The sequence below is a fragment of the Podarcis gaigeae genome, assembly GCF_964106915.1.
Source record: "Podarcis gaigeae genome assembly, chromosome: 10".
In the NCBI taxonomy this organism is placed as follows: domain Eukaryota; kingdom Metazoa; phylum Chordata; class Lepidosauria; order Squamata; family Lacertidae; genus Podarcis; species Podarcis gaigeae.
The window spans coordinates 68,278,870-68,298,879 of record NC_139686.1 but is presented as its reverse complement, the minus strand read 5'-3'; the positions used below and the strand labels follow the sequence as shown (position 1 = coordinate 68,298,879).

The window sequence follows — 20,010 nt, the reverse complement described above, 5'->3', positions numbered from 1 at the left end:
ACGTATCTGCTGCTGCCAGTTCTGCCAATGGTAGTTCTCAGCCAGGCTCCCAAGCCAGGTTGAAAAAAGCCCTGCAAGGCAGGGAACAGGTCTTCCAGGATTCACAGCCAAAACATACTCTCTCCTTTTTATAGCTTTCCTTTAGTGCTCATCAATGATGCTGGCATATGCTTGGGCTTGTTTGTAACTTCCCTAAGCTGCTGTTTACAGTTTAATTTCTATTATGTGCTTTAAAATAACCTTCAAGCATGCTGGAGTGATTTAATTCTCCTGACTTTCCTTTTCAATTTCCCTCTTGAAATTTAGGACCCCTCTGGACTGGTGGTTTTCGGTATGTGTATTCTGCAACATGCACTGATGGTGCATTAAAGATGGGTTCATACTGTACTGGATACATTGTTCTGGTTTAATAGGCGTCCCCCAATATTCCTGTACTGTATTATTGCCATCTGTACTATAGCACAAAATAAGCAGGACAAAAATAGACCCCAGAACTTAGAAAAGTTACAAGATTTTAGTGTGAAACTATGGATCATGCACCTATTTTGAAAAAAGCAGTATGACCACCCCAAAACATATGCTGCTTCAAAGGCTACTCTGTTGAGAGAAATGGAGCATTCTGCATAAAACACTTTGGCCTTAAATAATCGAAACAGATTGGAAAACAGTCTTCTAGCGGTTTGGTTATATGGTTTAGGGTGGGCCCAAACCCCATCTAAAATACCAGCTCCTCATTCTGGGTCAATCTCTCTTTTTAAAAAAAGTTTATTTGCATAGTTATAAATTACATAATATTATGATTATTTCATTCAATAAGATTTCATAAGCATGCACATATAGAGTAATGACTTGCTCTCAATTGCGTGGAGGTCAGGGAAAACTCGAACGTGATTGGGCTTTTTTTTTGAGTGGTATTAATCTGCTTTGAGCCATCTCTTTTCCCATCCGCTTCCCTTCTCCGAAGGTAAGAGACGTATCTACGATATGGAGAACAGGAGCGCTCCTCCTCGGTGCTGTGTTTGACTTAAAGGGTCCCTACAGGGCCACAATATGCTGGTTGAACAAATACACGTGTCCCTAAGAGTCTTGTTTACCAACGACCGAGAGCCTTCTGGGAAATGGTGTTCATCAGCCCTGCGCTTAGCTAGCTTATAAGACGAAGAGAAACAACAAATCCCACTGTCCTCTGCGGCTCGGGAGGCTGGCCAACACTTATTTACGACTCTGCGTTCGGGATGACTGGCAGGGCCTCCCGTCCAACCGAAGGCACAGAAGGACATCAAAACAAGTCTGTTTTCCACGGAGGAAACCTGACGGGCATTCGCAAGATCCAATGAGCAGGAAGAAGCATTTGATGGGCGTCCGCCGGAGCCATTGGGAGCCCAAAGTCCATAAAAAGGCGGGCGGGGCTTTCCCGAGAGAGAGAGAAAGAGAGAGGGCGGGGAAAGGGAGTCCTGTAATGGCGACAGGTTTGGTAAGTAGCGAGAAGTTTTGGAGCGAGCGTGAGGGGCGGTCAGGAGGGGACGGGGACGGACAGTCAGGGAACGAGTTGTTTTGAAGGCTTTTCTTTCTCGCCTGAGGGCCGTCGCGGTGTGGCGGGCAGAGGGGAAGCTTTTTTGTTGGCGGTCACTTTGTGAGGTGCCGAAAAACGGCTGAGGAGAAAAGGAGGGGAGGAAGAAGACGGGCGCGACTCTACGGGGCGGGGGCAGACCCCCGCCAATAGGGCAGCGGCCAAGCTGCCACAGGCGAGGCGGGCGTCACACCTGAGGAGAGCCCCCCCCCCCACTTCTGTTTCTCCTTTTTCGTCCCCTCCGCCTCGCCCTGCGTGAAGAGACCCGCTTGTTGATTTGGCCAGCTGAGGGGAACGGGCCCTTATCTCGACGCCCGAGAGCGTTTCCCCCCTCAGCTGTGGGGCGCGGGCCCCTTTCCCCGCCCCCACCCGAAGCCTCGTCCTGTTGTTACGCACTTCTGAATGAATGGGGCCTTTGGGCGCATGCGCCGTGTCCTGCGAGGAAAAAGTTTATAAACAAGGAGGGGGGGAGGGAGAGGATGAGCGCTCCTCTTCCAGGCAATGGTCCACGTGACCAGAGAGGGGCGGAGGGAGAGCCGCTCGCGAGGCTCCGCCCGGTTTTCGGCGCTCTGTTAAAGGGACCAATCGGAGTCCCGCGGCTCGTGCTCTCGCGCGTGACTCCCAACCGCCTCCCTCCCCTCTCGCGAGGCGCGTGACAGATACTTGTTCCTGTTCTTGTTTTGCGCAGATCCCGAGACGCTGCGCGCGCGGGGAGGGGGGGAGGGGCGGAGCTGACAGTGACAGAAGCGCAGCAGGAGGAGTTGGCTGGATCAGGGCTGGCCGCCCCTTCCACTTTCTCGGCTTGTATAACAGTGGGAAGTAGTGTCTCAATTAAGTAACCGCACAGCTGTATCCAGCTTCTCTCTCTCTCCTCCCTTGTGCAAACGGGGCATGTTTCGTAGAGTCGTAGAACAGACAGTAGGGTTGGAAGGGACCCCCCCCCCTCCCATGGTCATCTTGTCCAGCCTTCAAATACAGGAATCTCAACTAAAGCCTCTCCGTGACAGAGGGCCATCCATCCTCTACTTTAGAACCTGATTTTTTTTTAAATTTAAAACAATTGTACGTTTGTGTCGTGAAGCATCGTGAGATCTGTAGATGAGTGGTATTCAAATTTAATAATAATAATAATAACATTATTCAAGGAAGGAGAGTCCAAAACCTCACAAGGGAGACGATTCCACTGTCAGAAAGTTCCTCCTGATGTTTAGTCAGGATTTCCTTTCCTGTAACTTGAAGCCATTGTTTTGGGTCCTACCCTCTGGAGCAAGAGAAATTAAGGCTGCTCCATCTTCCATGTGACAGCCCTTTAGATATTTGAAGGTTGCTGTCATATCTCCTCTCCCAAGTCCTTATCACCAGACTAGACATACCCAACCCCCTCAACTGTTCCTCATAAGGCTTGGCTTCTAGACCCTTGATAATGTTCCTGACCCTTCTTTAACTTTGAGCTGCGTGAAGATGGCAAGCCAAATAGGAACCAGAGGGGGGGCATGGCTGTAGGGAGGACCAGAGGGTCACTGGTGGCTACTGTTGTCTCTTGCTGTGAAGATACCATTGTTTCTGCACTGCCCCCCCTTTCTTCCCCCCTTTGACTTTTTTGGGGGCGGGGAGGGAACACTGAATCCACCAACTGAGAAGAATCTTTCTGTGACTTGCCTTGTGCTGCTTTGATGGTTGCTGGTGAATAAAGTGAGACAGGAGAAAGCTTTGTGGTGGTGGCTTTTTCTTCTTTAAAATAAAGATGTGTGCGTGTTACAGGAAGTGCTGTCCCGTGGCTGCTCACTGATACATGTAAAGGTATCTTTGACAGTGGGATACTAGTTTTCAAATGCACTTGGTTTCCTTGCCTGTTACGATTTTAAGCATGCATCATTCACGCAAGTGTCCAATAGGAACATGTGAAGCAATCTTAAGAGTGCATCTGTTGTTTGTTTATAATGTTGAATGAATTGAACACTGCCAAAACCTACCTGAAATGAAATGCAACAGTTTTAAAAATACAGTGGATATCTTAAGGTGAATAGAAATGTAAAATACAAGTTTATGATAAGAACTGCAACAGCAATTAATATTGCATCAGATGGTAATCTCATCTGCTAGCTAACAGAGGTTGTGAACTCATCTGCAGGTTAAAGGTTTTAAAATATTAAAAGTTTTTATTTGTTGGCAGAATGCCATCAGGGAAGTAGCCATGCAAATCTTCTTTGGGAAGGCTTTCTTATAGTGCGTGGTCAGCAACATCTTTCTACACTGTAATCTTGCCCATTTTCATATTGTGTACTGGCATGTGAATATCATTTTCTTCAAATTTCTTCAAATTAAAGAAACAATATTCAATCAATAGGATTCTTAGGACAATGGTGGAAAACCCATCTGGGTATTTATATAATGACTTACAAGTTATTAAGGATGAAAACAGCATTGGGGGGGGGGAATCCTACTTGTATGCCTTATTTGCATTTTTTGTCTCAAAATTGATACCTGTGTGTGAAAGCTGGCATTGTTTTTCTCTAGTGGATGAGTTCAGTTTCCTCTGTAGATCTGCGCACACCTGTATATTGCTTTTCGAGCAGCCTACTCTGATTACTGACTAGTGGAGAGCTTGGCTCTATATCCAGCCAGTACGTGGCTCTTGAGCCCCTTCCACGGACCATTTTGATAGATGGGTGGGGTTGCCCACTTATCAGTCAGCTGACATTAAGCGACCCCACAATCCTCATTTTAGGCAGCAAATGACTGCACTATGGAATTCTGTAAGAATGAGTGGAATAGCTCTATTTGCCTTGTGGATAATTTCTGTGGGCAAATTTTGAATCACAAAGTGGAGGGGGACAAGATACAATTCCTGCAGTGACTCAATTTGGCTCTTTGGCTTACTACAGTAGTTGGCTTTCTTTCTCTGAAAGGCAAAACAATATGCTAGTGAGACCTGAAACAAAATGTTGGAGTATGGAGTGCTCCTGCTCTGGTTCTAGCCAGCCATGTCCTCTTTTAGGACACACCATTCCATTTCCCTTCTCCCTCAGTTTTTGATTCCTCCTCCCTGAAAAAACACTTGGGATTAGTATGCTCACTCATCCTCATTGGTCTGTGTTTAAGCCCCCCCCCCCCCCGGTTTTTTCTATCTTTCTTTTTAACTAGTTCTGGAATTCCCCTGCACATGTTCCCTCTTATTTCTTAGAAGCCCCAATTTGGGTACACTGTGGTTGGCACTCACCAGCTTACTTTGTTGTTAGGAGTGATGTTGGGATATGAGTTGTGTGTTTATTCAGTAGCTTGAAGTTTGCAAATTTTGTCTTCCAGAGGGTTTTTTGTATAAATTATGGCTGAATCTTGCTGTTTACAGACTGATTCTGTATTTCAAGATGCATAAAAGAAAGTGTTTACGCATGATGTTTGATTGTTGCTCTTCTGCCTTGGTTTTAATTTGTAAATTATCCATTGTTATCTTACATATGCAAAGACCTTATGGCTGGCTTTTGTTATTACTCAGAGTAGCAAGTTGTTGCTTTAGAAGGGTGTGTCATTTTAGGGAGTGAAACTTAATTTTTGCAAATTTCTTCAGGGAGCAGTCTTAAAAATATTTTTTGGGGGGTGTGAGGAATTCAAATCTGCCATTATGTTTGTTATTGGACAATATTTCGCTTGGTAAAGCTACATTTGATCAAAAAACACATAAATTGGAAAACCAAATAATTTTAATTTTACCTTCCGAAAATGTTAAGTACTGCTATAAAATTTTAGTTTTATCTGCATAAAACATCCTACTAAGTATATGTTACCTTGAAATCATAAAACATTAGAAAGTAATGACATCAGTTAATGAGAAATTTAAACAACAGGTTTCATCAAGTCTTGCTTTTATTCATTCTTGGATATCAGCCATTGACTTGCTTCTTGGCCTCTAATATAGCCCTCACTTTTCTCATGTGTATATGTGTATATACCCTGCCTGCTGCCTCTGTGACTTGTTTCTCACACCTCTCTATAAGACTGAGAATGACAGGGCCACTGTGGAACTTGCATTGGCTTGTCAGTAAACTTTTTTACTTTTGCTGTAGTAAGTTTACATGCCAAAGGAGGTTCATACACCTCGCCAGACCAGTCTTGTCAACTCCCAACAGGGATGAAGCACAAATGTCAGTTGCAAGACTGGCTGTTGGGTAGTTTCTGACAAACTCACCACTTTGTTCTCTTTGTAGTAGCCCATCACAAAGTTGGGAGTTCAGAGTTCCAATTAGGTTGCTCATATGTATGTATGTCCCCAGCCTTGTTCTGTGTTTAGAAGCCATTGTAGGTCAATTCCCTATGGTTAGGATGGTTGTAGTAGTAGAATTATAGAGTTTGAAGGGACCCTGAGTCCAGCCCCCTGCAATGCAGGAATATGCAGCTGTCCCTTAAAGGGATCAAACCAGCATCCTTGGTGTTATCAGCACCGAGCCAGCACCGATGTTTTTAACACACTGATGAAGATTCTTCAACCTGTAAAAGAAGCAAAATACTCCTTTTTCTGCCTCAAATTCAGAGAAACTGAATTTAGTTAGAATAGCTCTTACTATAAAATATACGGTAATATTCCATCATTTTAACCGATAAATTCAACATATTGTTAGCATGGTTGTATAAAGAATCCTGCTGAGATGTTACTTTTGATGAATTGTGTAGTCTGTGTATAACAATAATGTCAGGCAAGAGTTAGCTATGAGTCTTGGAGATATTTTAATTGGCAAAAATTTTTATAGAGAGTTGGGGGTGATAGATCTTCATGCAGTTTTAACTGTAGCTAAGTGACTTAATGCATGTAATTTTCTCATTCTGCTTAAGTCAGATAATTTGAAGCATCCTACCATGGTTTGGGAAGTTAAGACTAACCAGATGCCTAATGCAGTGCAGAAACTCCTGTTAGTGGTGGACAAGAGAACTTCAAGGATGAATGAATCATTGGAATTACTGAAGTGTAATGAGAACCTCCCATCTTCTCCTGGATATGCATCTTGTGATGAGCACATGGAGCTTGGTAAATACTCTGGCTTTCTTAAAATAAACTGAGTATGCATTTGTGTTACACAATGAGATTCATATAGCATTCACTGGGTACCATCCAATCGTATGTAGAGTTGAGAGTGGGACTCATTTAGCCCAGATACTTTGGCCAAGATCTAGAGTGCATATTGGGTCTATGCAAGGGAATTAGGCAAACTTGCTGAATTCTTCTTATTGCATTCCCTTGAATGACTTGATTCTATGCCAAAAAACAAATGCGTTTGGAAACTCCCTTCAGTTTGCCGTGGAGGGAAGGAGCATTGTCAGCTTGAAATTGCAGAGAATGCTGTAATAATAGCAACATGAATGTGTTGGAAGTTGGCCACAATTGGTGGATGTATTCTGCTTCTTTGCTGATGCCATATGATTTCCTCATTTTTGAGAAGACTGTTCCCAAAGGGTGACAATATACCTTTCACTAGATGAAAATACCAAGATAAGGTTGGTTGCAAAGACTCTGGGCATTGCCAATCCCAAATATTCTAAATAATATAATATCTGTCCTATTTGAGTCACTTGCACATGAAGCTACACCCCAGTCATGCAAATATGAGGTGGTGCACAAATGTTGGGTTGAGTTCTTCATTGCTTGATATTATGTGTTCAGTGTACTTTTTATGAAGGGACCCTCCAGAAACATACCAAGTTGCTTGCTCTGGAGACTCCTGTGTTTAAACATAAACTCAGATGGGACTGTTCAGAACATACATATATCACCCTCCATTTCCAATGCTGTTGGCATAATTTGATAATCCCTGGCCTACAGGATAAGGAGTGTCAAAATCCCAAACTGCGTCAGCAAAAGCCTTTCCAGAAACTGAGACAATACTGGTGTAGTTAGAAGTGTGGGCTCCTTCCACCCAGCTCAGGACTTTGCATGTTCCCATTTTGGTGTGATGGTGCTGTGATGGGCCTTGAATGCCCATGGACAATAGGTAATTTGTTGCGCGCCCCCCCCCCCAAATCATAGTCAGGGAGATCGACCTTAATTGACCTGTAGACCTTAGGTTGTGCTGGTCTAATCTGTAGGAATCAATCAGACCATGTGCTCTTCTTTGCAGATGATCTTCCTGAATTGCAGGCTGTTCACACTGATTCTACCCCACCTGCACTTTTCCAGCTGAGTGCTGATGTCTCGCATCAGGAATATTCAAGGCCTTCATGGAACCAGCATACCTCAAGCAGCAGTTCAGAAAATGCTTATACTTGTGAGAATGGAGTGAACTGGTTGACAGAATTGGCAAACATAGCTACTAGTCCACAGAGTCCTCTAATGCAGTGCTCTTTTTATAACAGGTGTGGTGTCGATTCACATTTCTTACATTTCTATCCATTTTGAAGCTTGCAGCAGCATTCATATTGTTTAAAGAGTTTTATTTTGCATCAAACTTTGGGATACTACCCTTTTACAACTGGAACCTCCTTGCATGGGTGGTTGTCTAAAAGCACAGCAACTGTTTTAAACGTGTAATAACATGAAACATAAAATTTAATGGTAATTGCAGAGTCCCTGTTTTTAAAGTAGGCATTTGACAATTATCACTTTTACTTGCTTTAGCAGTTTATTGTTTTAATTTATTTTTTGCTCCTTCTATTTGTGTGACACCCAGTCTACTTGCATATGATCTAAATAAACCAAAATGTTGCTCGCTGTTGCTTTGGGCCCCTCAGTCACAGTTCTGTAGCTGAAAGGGTGGCAGGAGGTTGGAGCTTCTAGGCTGCCCAGCCATGTAGAACACTGTAGCTAAAGGACTGGTTCTCCCTTGTGTCCCCCAGCTATAGCCTGGAATAAGGAGGTCTTCAAGGAACTTACTAAGTTTATTCCCCAGCCCTCCTTTCTTTGTAGCAATGAGCATTGGTTGGACTACTTGCTGTGTTAACCTCTTTTCCATCTATGTGTTTTGGTAACACTGGGGCAGACTGCTGTGGTGTGATAATAGTAAAAAATAGTAAAAAAAATTGAGCACAGTATTTGTTGATGAAACCAAGCACATCATAGAAATGTTAGCAGCATTATGTTCTATTGCCAAATACGCAAAGGGAGAAAATACCTCGAAGTTACAGAGTATAATTTATTGGCCAAACACATTTAAAGATTTTTATTTTTTCAGAAACCACTGATTTTGGTCTGTTCAAAGAAGCAACTAAGACATTACTATCTCAGAATTGTCAATAAATTACTCTTGGTGTACCTGTGATGCTTTTCCTTCTTCCCTTCCTTGAGCAATATCTGCTTATATATATATATATTTAACAATTATTTTCTAGATCATCTCCTGTTCATCTAATAGCTACAAGCAAAAGTTTACATTCCTATGCACGTCCTCCACCAGAATCCTCTCAGAGTGACTCTGGTTTTCCTAAGCATCACATTGATGAAACACCTGTCAGACATGAAAGGGTAAGCTTTGTTTATTGAACTAGCTAAAGACCAGATTTAAACTTTTTAGAAATTGAAATAGCTTTACTTTGCCAGCTGCTCATTTAGATTTTTTACTTGTTTAGTGTTGGGAGCAATCTTTGTGGTAGCGTACATAGCTTGAAGAGCTCACAATCCAAGGGAGGTACAGAATGAACTACAAAAGACCAAGCTTTATGATGTTCACTATTTTATGCTTGGCAAGTAGATTAAAACACGAGAGAAGCTGTGAAACAAAACATCAAAACACATGGAACATTGTCTTATTCATTTCTTCTACTGTCAATACAGAACATTGTATTCTGGTTCTTAGGCCAATTTAAAACATACATTTTTAGCATCACTTACTTTTGAGAAAAGTTGTCTTGGCAGTTTTCTATTTGCCTTAATCATGTTGCACGTGTCATTTTTGTGAGGGGGGCACACTAAGTTGGGGTGAGCTTTGTGTGTGAGAGGGAGAGAGACAAAGAGACAGACAGGCAGGCAGAAATGAGGAAAGTAGCATAGGAATGCTTAAATATGGAACTGGGTCTTTGGTTTGTGAAAGATTTGTTCCATAATGTAGCTGCTACAAAGAGTCATATAAAAGACGTAAAATTTAAGAATACTTGGGAAAAGACATGGCAGCGATTAAGTGAAATGCAGCTTGGTTTTGCAAGAAACTGAAAAGTATTCATATACTGTCCACCTAGAAATATTTATTTAAAAACCTTTATGTGGCTTTGTTTTCTCAACAGACAAATAGTGAATCAGAGTCTGGAATTTTCTGTATGTCATCCCTGTCAGACGACGATGATCTAGGATGGTGCCACTCCTGGCCTCCAACTGTTTGGCATTGTTTCCTTAAAGGTAAAGTGCCATAAATTACATGGCAGGATTTAATAATTGGTTTTGCCATTTTGATGACACTCATTTTCTTTTAAATAAAACTTTAGGAACACGTTTATGCTTTCATAAAGGACGCAACAAGGAATGGGAGGATGCTGAAGATTTTGCTAGGTCCACAGCCTGTAAAAATGAAATGGATGATTCAGTGAGTACTTACAAAGTAAGTTTTCCTTTTCATATTCTTTTGTAATGACCACAGCAATTTATCAGCTGTTTGCCTGAGTTAATTTCTAAACGTTGCATGCTTTAAAGAGAGACAGACAGCAAAGGAAAGCATTTACATGCAGCCATCTTAATAGGATAGCCTGTGAGGAAGGAGTAGAAAGGTATGGTTGGCTACTTGGCTGCATATCCAGGAGGAATGGCAGCTTGCTCAAGAAAAGCTGATGCTAAATTATTTGGTGATAGTGTCAAAGGGAAAGTTTCATCTTTTGAAGTGCTGCTGCAAACTAGGCTGATTACATATGACGGAACTCCTGCCTGGCATGTCTTGCCCATTGTGGCTGATCATATATGTAGTAAACAAATCTAGTGACTAAAGTGAAATAAATGTTAGTGGCTGAGCCAGAAATATTGTGGGAAGGAGAAAGTGACTGTTTTTGCCAAATAAATTACACACTCAGTTCTTTTAGGATGAGAGTAGTTTCAATGTCCGTAGACTCACGTGTTCCTTGAATAACCAAAGCTCGCCTGTTCTACAGGGATATGGTTCTGATGGTTTGAAGTTGATATCCCATGAAGAAAGTGTTTCATTTGGCGAGTCAGTTCTAAAATTGACTTTTGATCCTGGCACAGTGGCAGATGGCTTGCTTACTGTAGAGTGTAGACTAGATCATCCTTTCTATGTTAAAAACAAAGGTAAGAAATTATTATAACTATTGTAATGCATGTAGAACATCACTGTACAGTATATTCTGGTAATCCAGTCATCATCTTATTGCCATAAACTGTCATAGTCTTAAAAAAACCAATCTATTACCATGTCAAAAACTTTCTTCTGTCTCTGTGCAGAAAATGTCTAAAACTTCCATGTTGAACTTCTTTCAACCTCCCAGCGTTAGTACATTTAGCGAACACCTGTAATACTAGAGACTTTTTTTCTGAGGAAAATAAAACCTTGTTCCAGCAGGCTTTTGGGAACTGTCAATTTTTAATGAAAGGGCCAGTGTCATACTGTTTTCATTATAATTATTTGTATGGTTTTACCAGATTTTTAAAGATATCCATATGTAAATGTTTGATTGTTTTTTAATTACTGCTTTTTCTAAGTTTCTAGCACTTCTTTATTTTTATGTTAGGTGCCTTGAGTCCCTGTCAGGAAAAAAGGCAGGATATAAATAAATATAGAACAGCAGGCTTATGTTAAATGCAAATACCTGCTGGAGAAGGAGGTCTGGAACTCTTCTGGCAGGTTCCAGCATGGTAGATACCTATGTGTAAATTAAAGCGTTTGCAATCTCTTGCAATGAAACTCATGTAGCATCCCAGTGGTGAATATTTTGATTGCCATGATGTTATGCTGTAACGTTTGTGCCATCTGAACTCCTTTATGTGCAGGCACAGCAGGTCCTAGGGTGCTGGAAAAGTCTGATGTGTTCCATGATACTGAAAATCAACTGTTACCCTTGTATAGAATTTGAACAACTGAAACCATTCAACTTCTGGGAAGAGCTTTATTTACCAAATAACCCCTGTTCCTACTAAACTTAATTGTGCTCAAGTTCCCTGGAAAACAGTGCTGTTTGCGTTTACTCCCAGACATTATTCAGTTCCCTTGCTGATTTCAGTAGGAGTTAAGCATGACTAACTTTAGATAACATCATACCCATGACTTTTTGATATTGATATGGAGCAGAGGGAGAGCCATAAGCTCTTAATTGTGCAATATTTTCCTTGCTGAAAGTGGTGAAGTCCTGTTAGATTATCCATTCCTTTGGTGGTAGAATATGTTTAAAATAATCAATTAAAAAAATGACGTGAACATTTTTTTTTCCTGTTCCAAAGAAAATACTGAGATTCTAAAGCCTCTTTCTTCCCTTTCTCTACATATGTGGTGACTCCATGACACTTTGGGCAGGTTCCTTTATGTATTTTATTTCTAATTGTAAAACACCTAGGGAAACACCAAGTGTGCAATGCCCAGGGATCATAGGATATATTGGGTCTCCCTCTCTGACATTAGAGACAAGAGATTCGATGCCACACTAGAGAAAGAAATTTCGTGTCTGATTTCGCCCCCACCCTGGTGAAGAAAACTCTTGCTGCCCTAGCCCAGCCCAGAATTGGGCATGTTGAAACTGGTTCAAAGGTGCGTCAGGGAGAGTTAGGGAACAGCTTGGATCAAAAGCTGTCCTGACCCCACAACATGCTCCCAAACTCCGGGGAGAGAGAGACCAGGTCAGTAATGGATCTAAATCTCTCTCAGTAATTGTTATCCCAGTGTTCAAAATGGGAGGGAAACAGTGAAAGGGAAGAGAGACTGCAAAACAGATGAATGTGTGCAAGAGCATTCCTCCAATTCACTTCTCCACTCTTAGTTAGAGCAGATCTTTGTCTGATTGCTTAAAATCGCCTTCATATTCTTGACATTTGGATTCTAAATACATTTGCTAAGGAGGAAGCCACATTTAACAAAGTGGGGCTTATTTCTGAGCAGATGTATATAGAATTGTGTTTCGTGCTATTGGGACTCTAAATAAAGAGAATCTGAGTTGCTGGACTATTTATCTAATTCAAGGTTTTTTCCATTCAGGCTGGTCATCTTTTTATCCGAGCCTGACTGTGGTTCAGCATGGAATTCCATGTTGTGAAATGCACATTGGAGATACATGTCTACCTCCAGGACACCCTGATGCCATTAATTTCGATGATTCGGGTGTGTTTGATACATTCAAAAGGTAACTCTTAAGAATGGACAGTATTTTATTTTATTTCAATTGTTTTTTGCTACCTTGAGCACTGATTGGTGGAAGAAAGACACATAAATATAACTAATAGATAAATAGTGTAAGTATCAAGTTAACCATTTCTCCATGCTTTTCTTAGGTGTTACTAACAATTTGTTGGTTCCTTCTTTTCCAGTTTAAATTTTAAACACACACAAAAAGCAGTCAATTATGTTTCTCAGACTTTATGAATTTATTTTTCTTACAGTTCCTTGAACAAATAGCAGAGGATGACAATCTTAAATAAAACTGATTGTGCGGGGTTTTGGTTTTTTTTAAAAAAAAAACTTTTAGAATGCAGTTTAAATACAATATTGGGTGTTATTTTTGGAAATGTTGGACACATGAACTATATTTTAGCAATTTGTTTTCTTTATTCATGGTTGACTGCATATCAGCTTTACCTGTAGTATCAATAAAAAATCTATAGAATTATCAGTTTTCTTCCACTAGGGGGTAGGAAACGACCAGTTTCAAGCCTTCAGTTAGAATGTGTGGCATGAATAAGAGATGAAATTTACCTCTAATTGATATACTAAATGAGATGGAGAACAGGATCCAGCAAATGGGAGCATTGTTAGGTGTTATTTGAGAGTTGTGATGTTAAATTCTTGAGAATAATTTTTTGGAGAATATTCTCGATTATTGTGAATATTAGAGAATTTTCATTTAAAATAGGAGAATATTCATTTTAATGCATTGAAAATAATCTTAATGTATTGAAAATACATGTATGTATTAATATACATGTTTATTCATGGGTAAACTTGTTCAGATGGCAACCAAAAACTGTACAGATAATTTTATTAATTTTTTTTGGCACCAAACGTGAAATTGAAAATTCAGTGTGAATGACTCAGGTTAATTACTAAGCCTGCCACTAACTGTATATTTACCATCAACTTTGAATTCTAATTATGTTGTGTATGTATGAAATGTAGCTTTTAAAGTAAAGGGACTATAAAAAAACTCAGGTCCGCTACATGAGTATGTTATTTAATAAGCATATCTACATGGTACAGTATTTTCAGTGCAACACTAATACAATCAATATAAAGTTTAAAATAAATGCTATTATTTCCAGAAAATAAAACACAAATAATCAGTAATGACAAGTGACATAACATCAGAAATGCAAATTGCTATCTGCTTAGACAAGTAAGGCAACATACAACATAATTTAAATTATAACTGATAAATTGTCACAAGAAATAAATTTATTTAAAAAAATAGGCTTTAAGTAACAAGTGTCAAACGTTTATAAATTTATATTGACTCCTCAAACATCTTAAGAGGATAAGTCACCATCTTCATCTCCACTGGTAACAGAGCTTTCAGTTCCACACTGATCATCTGATCATAGAACGAAGTTGATGGTTGTGTAAAATTCACTGAGTTTGTTAGAAGCTGTTTTTTCTAGGAGTTTTAAGTTATTTACTAGATTTTTAAAATGTGGGTTGTAAAACTGGTTCTTACATTAGAATTTACAGTTTGTGGAGAATATTCTCATTCTCGAGATTATTATCTGGAGAATATTCTCACCTCACATCAGTATTTGAGAGTAAATCTAGACTTGAAAAATAAAACCTGCAACTTATTTTTTAAACTGGTTTCTCCATTTCAGTTATGATTTTACACCGATGGATTCCTCTGCGGTTTATGTGCTAAGCAGTATGGCTCGCCAGCGCCGTGCTTCTTTATCTTGTGGAGGTTCAGGAAGCCAAGACTTTGAAAGATCAGAATGCAGTACAAACTGTGGACCTGCTCAATCATCACAAATTTCACCCAATTCTTTGTATAGTAAAGCCAGCAAAAGCCACAGCTCAGGGACTGCAAGTACTGTGAATGCCACTTCTCCCAACAAATGCAAAAGACCAATGAATGCCTTCATGCTTTTTGCCAAAAAGTACAGAGTAGAATATACTCAGATGTATCCAGGGAAAGATAACAGGTAAGGAATATGTATGCTTCTGATTGTGATTTACATTTTAAGTGCAGGGAGTTCAGATGTGGGTTGCTGGCCTGATAAATGAAATATTATTTTCATTGGGGTCCTTCTAAATTGCCTTTGAAAATGATTCCAAAATGGAAACTTGCATATTGATGTGGTTTGATGTAATGTTCTTTGTACAACCAAGGGTCAAGCAGTGGGTTTGTAGACGAGCTTAAAACACAGTTTCCCGGTTTGCATCTCATTGGAAACTGTGGTTTAACAAACAAAGACGTTTCCTCTAAAAAAAGCAGAGAGTAATGGCATGCTGCCATTGACATAATTCATTATTACAGTACTACTGACATTTTTGATGGATGGAATGGGAAGCAGGCGGGAACAAAATTATAACATGTGGCATAATTACCAAAAACTACATGGTTGCTTGGCTTATTAGTGTCTATTAACTACAACGCGGGTGGTGCTGTGGGTAAAACCTCAGCGCCTAGGGCTTGCCGATCGCATGGTCGGCGGTTCGAATCCCCGCGGCGGGGTGAGCTCCCGTCGTTCGGTCCCAGCTCCTGCCCACCTAGCAGTTTGAAAGCACCCCTAAGTGCAAATAGATAAATAGGTACCGCTTTCTAGCAGGAAGGTAAACGGCGTTTCCGTGTGCTGCGCTGGTGCTGGCTCGCCAGAGCAGCTTCGTCACGCGACCCGGAAGTGTCTGCGGACAGCGCTGGCCCCCGGCCTCTTAAGTGAGATGGGCGCACAACCCCACAGTTGGTCACGACTGGCCCGTATGGGCAGGGGTACCTTTACCTTTACCTTAACTACATACTTCCATGATTATGGGGCGTGTTTAAAAATGTGGTTGCTAAACCTCTTCTTCCCTTTATTTTATTCAATGAATGGATGGCTAACCTCTGGTCATCCAGCTGTTGTTGGGACTCCTAACTCCCATCAGCCAGTCAGCATAGCTAACAGTTGAGGATGGTGGGAGTTGTGGTCCAGCCATACTGGAGAGCTGTAGGTTAGCCATCCCTGTTTTAAATTGAGGAACACATGCTTTCAGTTAGGAAAGTGGTGCTTCAACAAAGGGAACAGATCTCAAGGTGCTTCATTGTAAGCTTGTCTCAAATTATGCTTTATATAAATCAGGCATAGGCAAACTTGGCCCTCCAGATGTTTTGGGACTACAACTCCCATCATCGCTAGCTAACAGGACCAGTGGTCCGGGATGATGGGAGTTGTAGTCCCAAAACATCTGGAGGGCCAAGATTGCCTATGCCTGATATAAATGCTAGGTGGTGTTATAATAATAATAATAATAATTTTTTATTTATACCCCGCCCTCCCCAGCCAAGGCCGGGCTCAGAGCAGCTTACAAGCAATAATAAAAACAAGATGAATGATTACAACTTAAAAACAAGAATAAAATACAACATTAAAATAATGGAACATTAAAATATTAAAATGTAGCCTCATATTGTCATGCTTGGCAGTAATGTTATGTATTCTAGGCTGCAATCCTACAGACACTTATCTGGGAGTATGCACTGCTGAATAGCAGCAAAGGAGAACTATAGCAAGACACACAACAAACTGGTGGTTGTGTTAATGTTGAATTTATTTATCAGTGGTTTCTTATATACTGTTATTAAAGCAGCCACAAGCAGTATGTTTTGGAGACATCTTTATATGCCTAAAATAAAGTACATACCGTATTCTTCACTCTATAGGATGCATCAGAACACAGGACAGGAGGGGGAGAACAGGAAAAAAAAATCCCCCCCCTCTCTGCTCAGTGCCCCTTCAGCAAAGTGGCAGGAGAAACGGAGCCCCTTCCATTTCTCCTCCTGCTTCGCTGAATGGGCGTTGCGCAGCTCTCCCTCTGCTGAAGCCAGGAGAGTCTTGCTCTCCCGGCTTCAGCAAAAGGAACCCGAAGCCTTTGGAGCTGCAGGGATAGTCTTCAGGGATAGCTTCAGTGCACACCGACCCCTCTCGCTCTCCAGGCTTCAGCGAAAGCAACGCGAAGCCTCCGGAGCACGTGCTCCCTCTGCGCTTTGGAGGCTTCGCGTTGCTATCGCTGAAGCCAAGGAGTCTGCATTCGCCCCATAGGACGCACACACACTTCCCCTTGATTTTTGGAGGAGGAAAAGTGCATCCTATAGAGAGAAAAATACGGTACGTACTCTTCCAAACTCTGAAACTTTGGACTGGCCCAATGTGAACTTGCAGACACAGTGACTTCATCCATTTTTTAAAGATTATATTTATCCCACTTATCCTAACAACTAAAGAACTTTGTTGTGTGAATTATGGTAATAGATGTCTAGTTGAAATGTATTTGTATTCAGCAATAAGGAGATGCAAGCATAATAGGTATTAATTACATATGTAGAAGTCTTGAATATTAAGGCCCTGTAATGAGCTGAATGCTTTGCTCTACCATCATCCATGCTTACAGAAAAATAGTTTTCCAAATTTGACAAATTACTTACACATATCTTCAAAATCACGTAGGACTTCCTGCCTTTCAGTTAATTCAGTGTCACAGGATAATAAACAATTGCACCTAGCTTGAACAAGGACATTATCTGTGAACACTTGAGTGTTTTCTTGTATATAATTTTTATCCTGTGCTATCCTCAGAAAGGAAATGGATACTAGAAAATGTTACATGTGCTGCTGGATTCCTGCACTGACTATTTCCTAAATATTTCTCCTGCAGAGCCATAAGTGTGATACTTGGTGACAGGTGGAAAAAAATGAAAAATGAAGAAAGGCGGATGTACACATTAGAAGCCAAGGCCTTGGCTGAAGAACAAAAACGTTTAAATCCCGACTGCTGGAAACGGAAACGAACAAATTCAGTATGTTTTTCCTCTACTTTGACATTTTAGCGCACATCTTGGTGCTTGGGGATTCACGTAGAATACTTCAGAACTGCAGGGCACCCGTCCCTACATTCTCTGTGAAATCTGAAATGTAACCCCATGCTTACCATCAGGCTTTCCCTTTCATAGGAAATTGTCCATGTTCAAAGTTACCCTTTTCATGATAGTGTATGATAATGCACAAAAGGGGACGTTTTTTGCATTTCCCTGTGTAGATGTTAACATCTAAAGGTAGGGACAAGAATCTCATAGAGTTGCTTATAGCAAATGTCTAAGAAAACTAATCTGTGTATCATCATCATCATTCAAAAAGTCCTGCTTTCCCTGGCCATATACCATATATTGCTCTGTTGAAAAAGCAATGTTTTGGCACTGACCAAGTACTCAGCCTTATGACAGCGCATCTGTCATCCCCACTCCCCCCCATCAATTTATTATATTGATGCCAGCACTGCCTCCTTAAGCCATAGAAGCCAGAGCTAACTAAGAGAAAATTATTTCTAAACAATAGGTGAAGCCACAAACTAGCTGAAGTCTACACAAGACCATAGAAAGGTTCTGCCTTTTACATTCTGGGCAGGTTTTGAAACCACCTTACAAAGGGGGAAAGGAATAAAGGAACACACATTTTGAGATAGGGGCTTTAAGGAAAACCAGTTGTAGAAAGCATTTATTATGGGTTGGCTCCTTAGGTTCCCTTTTAGACCAAAAGAACCTGGGTCCAATGCAATGCTTTTGGGTTAAATATATTGGCAGAAGATGACCTGAAAGTTTTCCCAACAGGGTTGCCATGGGGGGGGGGGGGTTGTGTGTGGTTGTGCTGAAGCAGGTAATATACTTCCATGTGCAAATTGAGTCTCACGCTTTGTGCATTCATCTTAGTTTCTGGTTCTCATTTTTACAGGGTTCACAATAACATTAGATCGGAATTCTTCTACAAATACATAGTGGAAGAAGACTTGATGATCAAGAATTCATGATTTGTTGTGAAGGTGCGACCATAAAATACTGGCAGCATTGAGTTGTTAGGAATGAGAATTTGCTTATTACAGTAGAGCATTAAGAAAGCTAAAAACTATCAGCATTTTAAAACCAAATTGCCTTATTTTTCTTCCAAACTACATATATGTCTATCAGGTGTAATAGGCTTGAAAATGGATATCCTGTGGTGCTAAAGAATAGTAGGAAGAGGAGCTTTGTATAAATGTTTATTTTTAAGAAAAATGCAAAAAAGGGGAATTTTAAATATGTAACCTGTTTATACATTGATTCTTATTGCTGATTAATATGTATTGCACAAACTATGTAATTAACTACAAATCTGGGAGCTGGGATTTTCTGACATAATATATGAACTTCTCGTTTGCCCAGTGCCAACAAGTTACCAGAATGTGTGGCAAAGTGGATAGGAAATGTATATACTATATGTATACTATATGTAGCAAAATTGTTATCTTTTTGGGAAGATAACACATTTATAAATTATTTGAGGTGTGATCTCTTCCCAGCAAGAATAAAAAGCAGAATTGCCAGGGCTGTTGATAAAGGCCCAGGGTTAAATTCATTACTTGCATTATCCCAAAAGAATGGTGCTTCTTGTGGTGTCACCATTTTATTCTTAAAGGGTTTTTTTTTGCCGGGGTGGGGTGGGGTGGGGACGGGTGTTCCTATGCTGCATATTTTAAAGATTTTATTTTGCCATAAGACATCTTTTATGGTGGGGACAAACTTTGCACTTACTGTAGGTGCAACATTTGCACTTTACTGTTTCCCCTCCATCTATCTAAAAGTAGAGGAAATATGTTAGATTTATGGCTACTTTTGCTGTGAACATTACAACATAGCTTTTAATGTTACTAAATAAAGAGTGTGTTTCTGTTTAAGAATCACAACAATAAATTTCAGCACCTGACATGTTGCTCCTATGATTTTGCACACTATATTCATGTATTTCAAATAAATTTGTAAAATATATTGTCTAGTATTATGTACATCAAATGAGTTGTGACTAAATGCCATTACCCATCTATATGATTGCTACATAGGAGGAGCACTTAAAGCAAGTATGCATAGGATTTTTAATTAAAGTAGATTTCCACTCAGAATATAGCATGAGTTTAAGATAAAAACTTTGTTACTTCAATGTACATGGAATAAAGAATTATGTAATATGAAAAACCTCAAGGATCGTTGCCAAGAAGTAAATGTGTATTGTATACACAAAAGGTTTTTCTTGTGGTCAGCTTCAGTGTCTCCAGGGAAAACAGCCTTTTTGTGATACAAAATGTTTTGGTTTCTAAATTAAAAAGTGACAT

At 40.3% G+C, this 20,010-nt stretch overlaps 3 protein-coding genes across 7 annotated transcripts in view; 1 reads left to right on the top strand and 2 right to left on the bottom strand.

Moving 5' to 3' along the window:
* Positions 1–20,010, bottom strand: part of BCAP29 (B cell receptor associated protein 29) — a 920,634-nt gene that overhangs the window by 669,911 nt on the left and 230,713 nt on the right. The gene's annotated exons all lie outside the window — the stretch shown is intronic.
* HBP1 (HMG-box transcription factor 1) lies at positions 1,362–19,873 on the top strand. 3 transcript variants are annotated; one of them, XR_014555832.1, is made up of 12 exons: positions 1,362–1,474; positions 6,398–6,590; positions 7,678–7,912; positions 8,885–9,017; positions 9,773–9,884; positions 9,971–10,083; positions 10,625–10,781; positions 12,676–12,820; positions 14,493–14,819; positions 17,530–17,671; positions 18,600–19,782; positions 19,818–19,873. XR_014555832.1 is itself a non-coding variant. In XM_083701541.1 (11 exons), exons 1-11 carry the CDS (start codon positions 1,460–1,462, stop codon positions 18,609–18,611), a joined length of 1,584 nt encoding a protein of 527 aa, XP_083557667.1. In that variant the 5' UTR covers positions 1,362–1,459; the 3' UTR covers positions 18,612–19,873. The 3 variants fall into 3 exon arrangements, 2 of the variants coding, with proteins under 2 accessions (XP_083557667.1, XP_083557668.1); XM_083701541.1 differs by having other exon boundaries at positions 18,600–19,873; XM_083701542.1 differs by having other exon boundaries at positions 1,372–1,474; positions 6,402–6,590; positions 18,600–19,873.
* The window catches only part of COG5 (component of oligomeric golgi complex 5), a 172,004-nt gene continuing 160,664 nt past the window's right edge, over positions 8,671–20,010 (bottom strand). The window contains exon 23 of one of the 3 annotated variants that reach the window (XM_083701441.1): positions 8,671–10,764. The gene's annotated coding sequence lies outside the window, so the exon portion shown is untranslated. Of the gene's footprint in view, positions 10,765–14,830; positions 15,071–18,906; positions 19,992–20,010 lie in introns of those variants that run through there. The other 2 variants (XM_083701442.1, XM_083701443.1) reach the window with 2 other exon arrangements.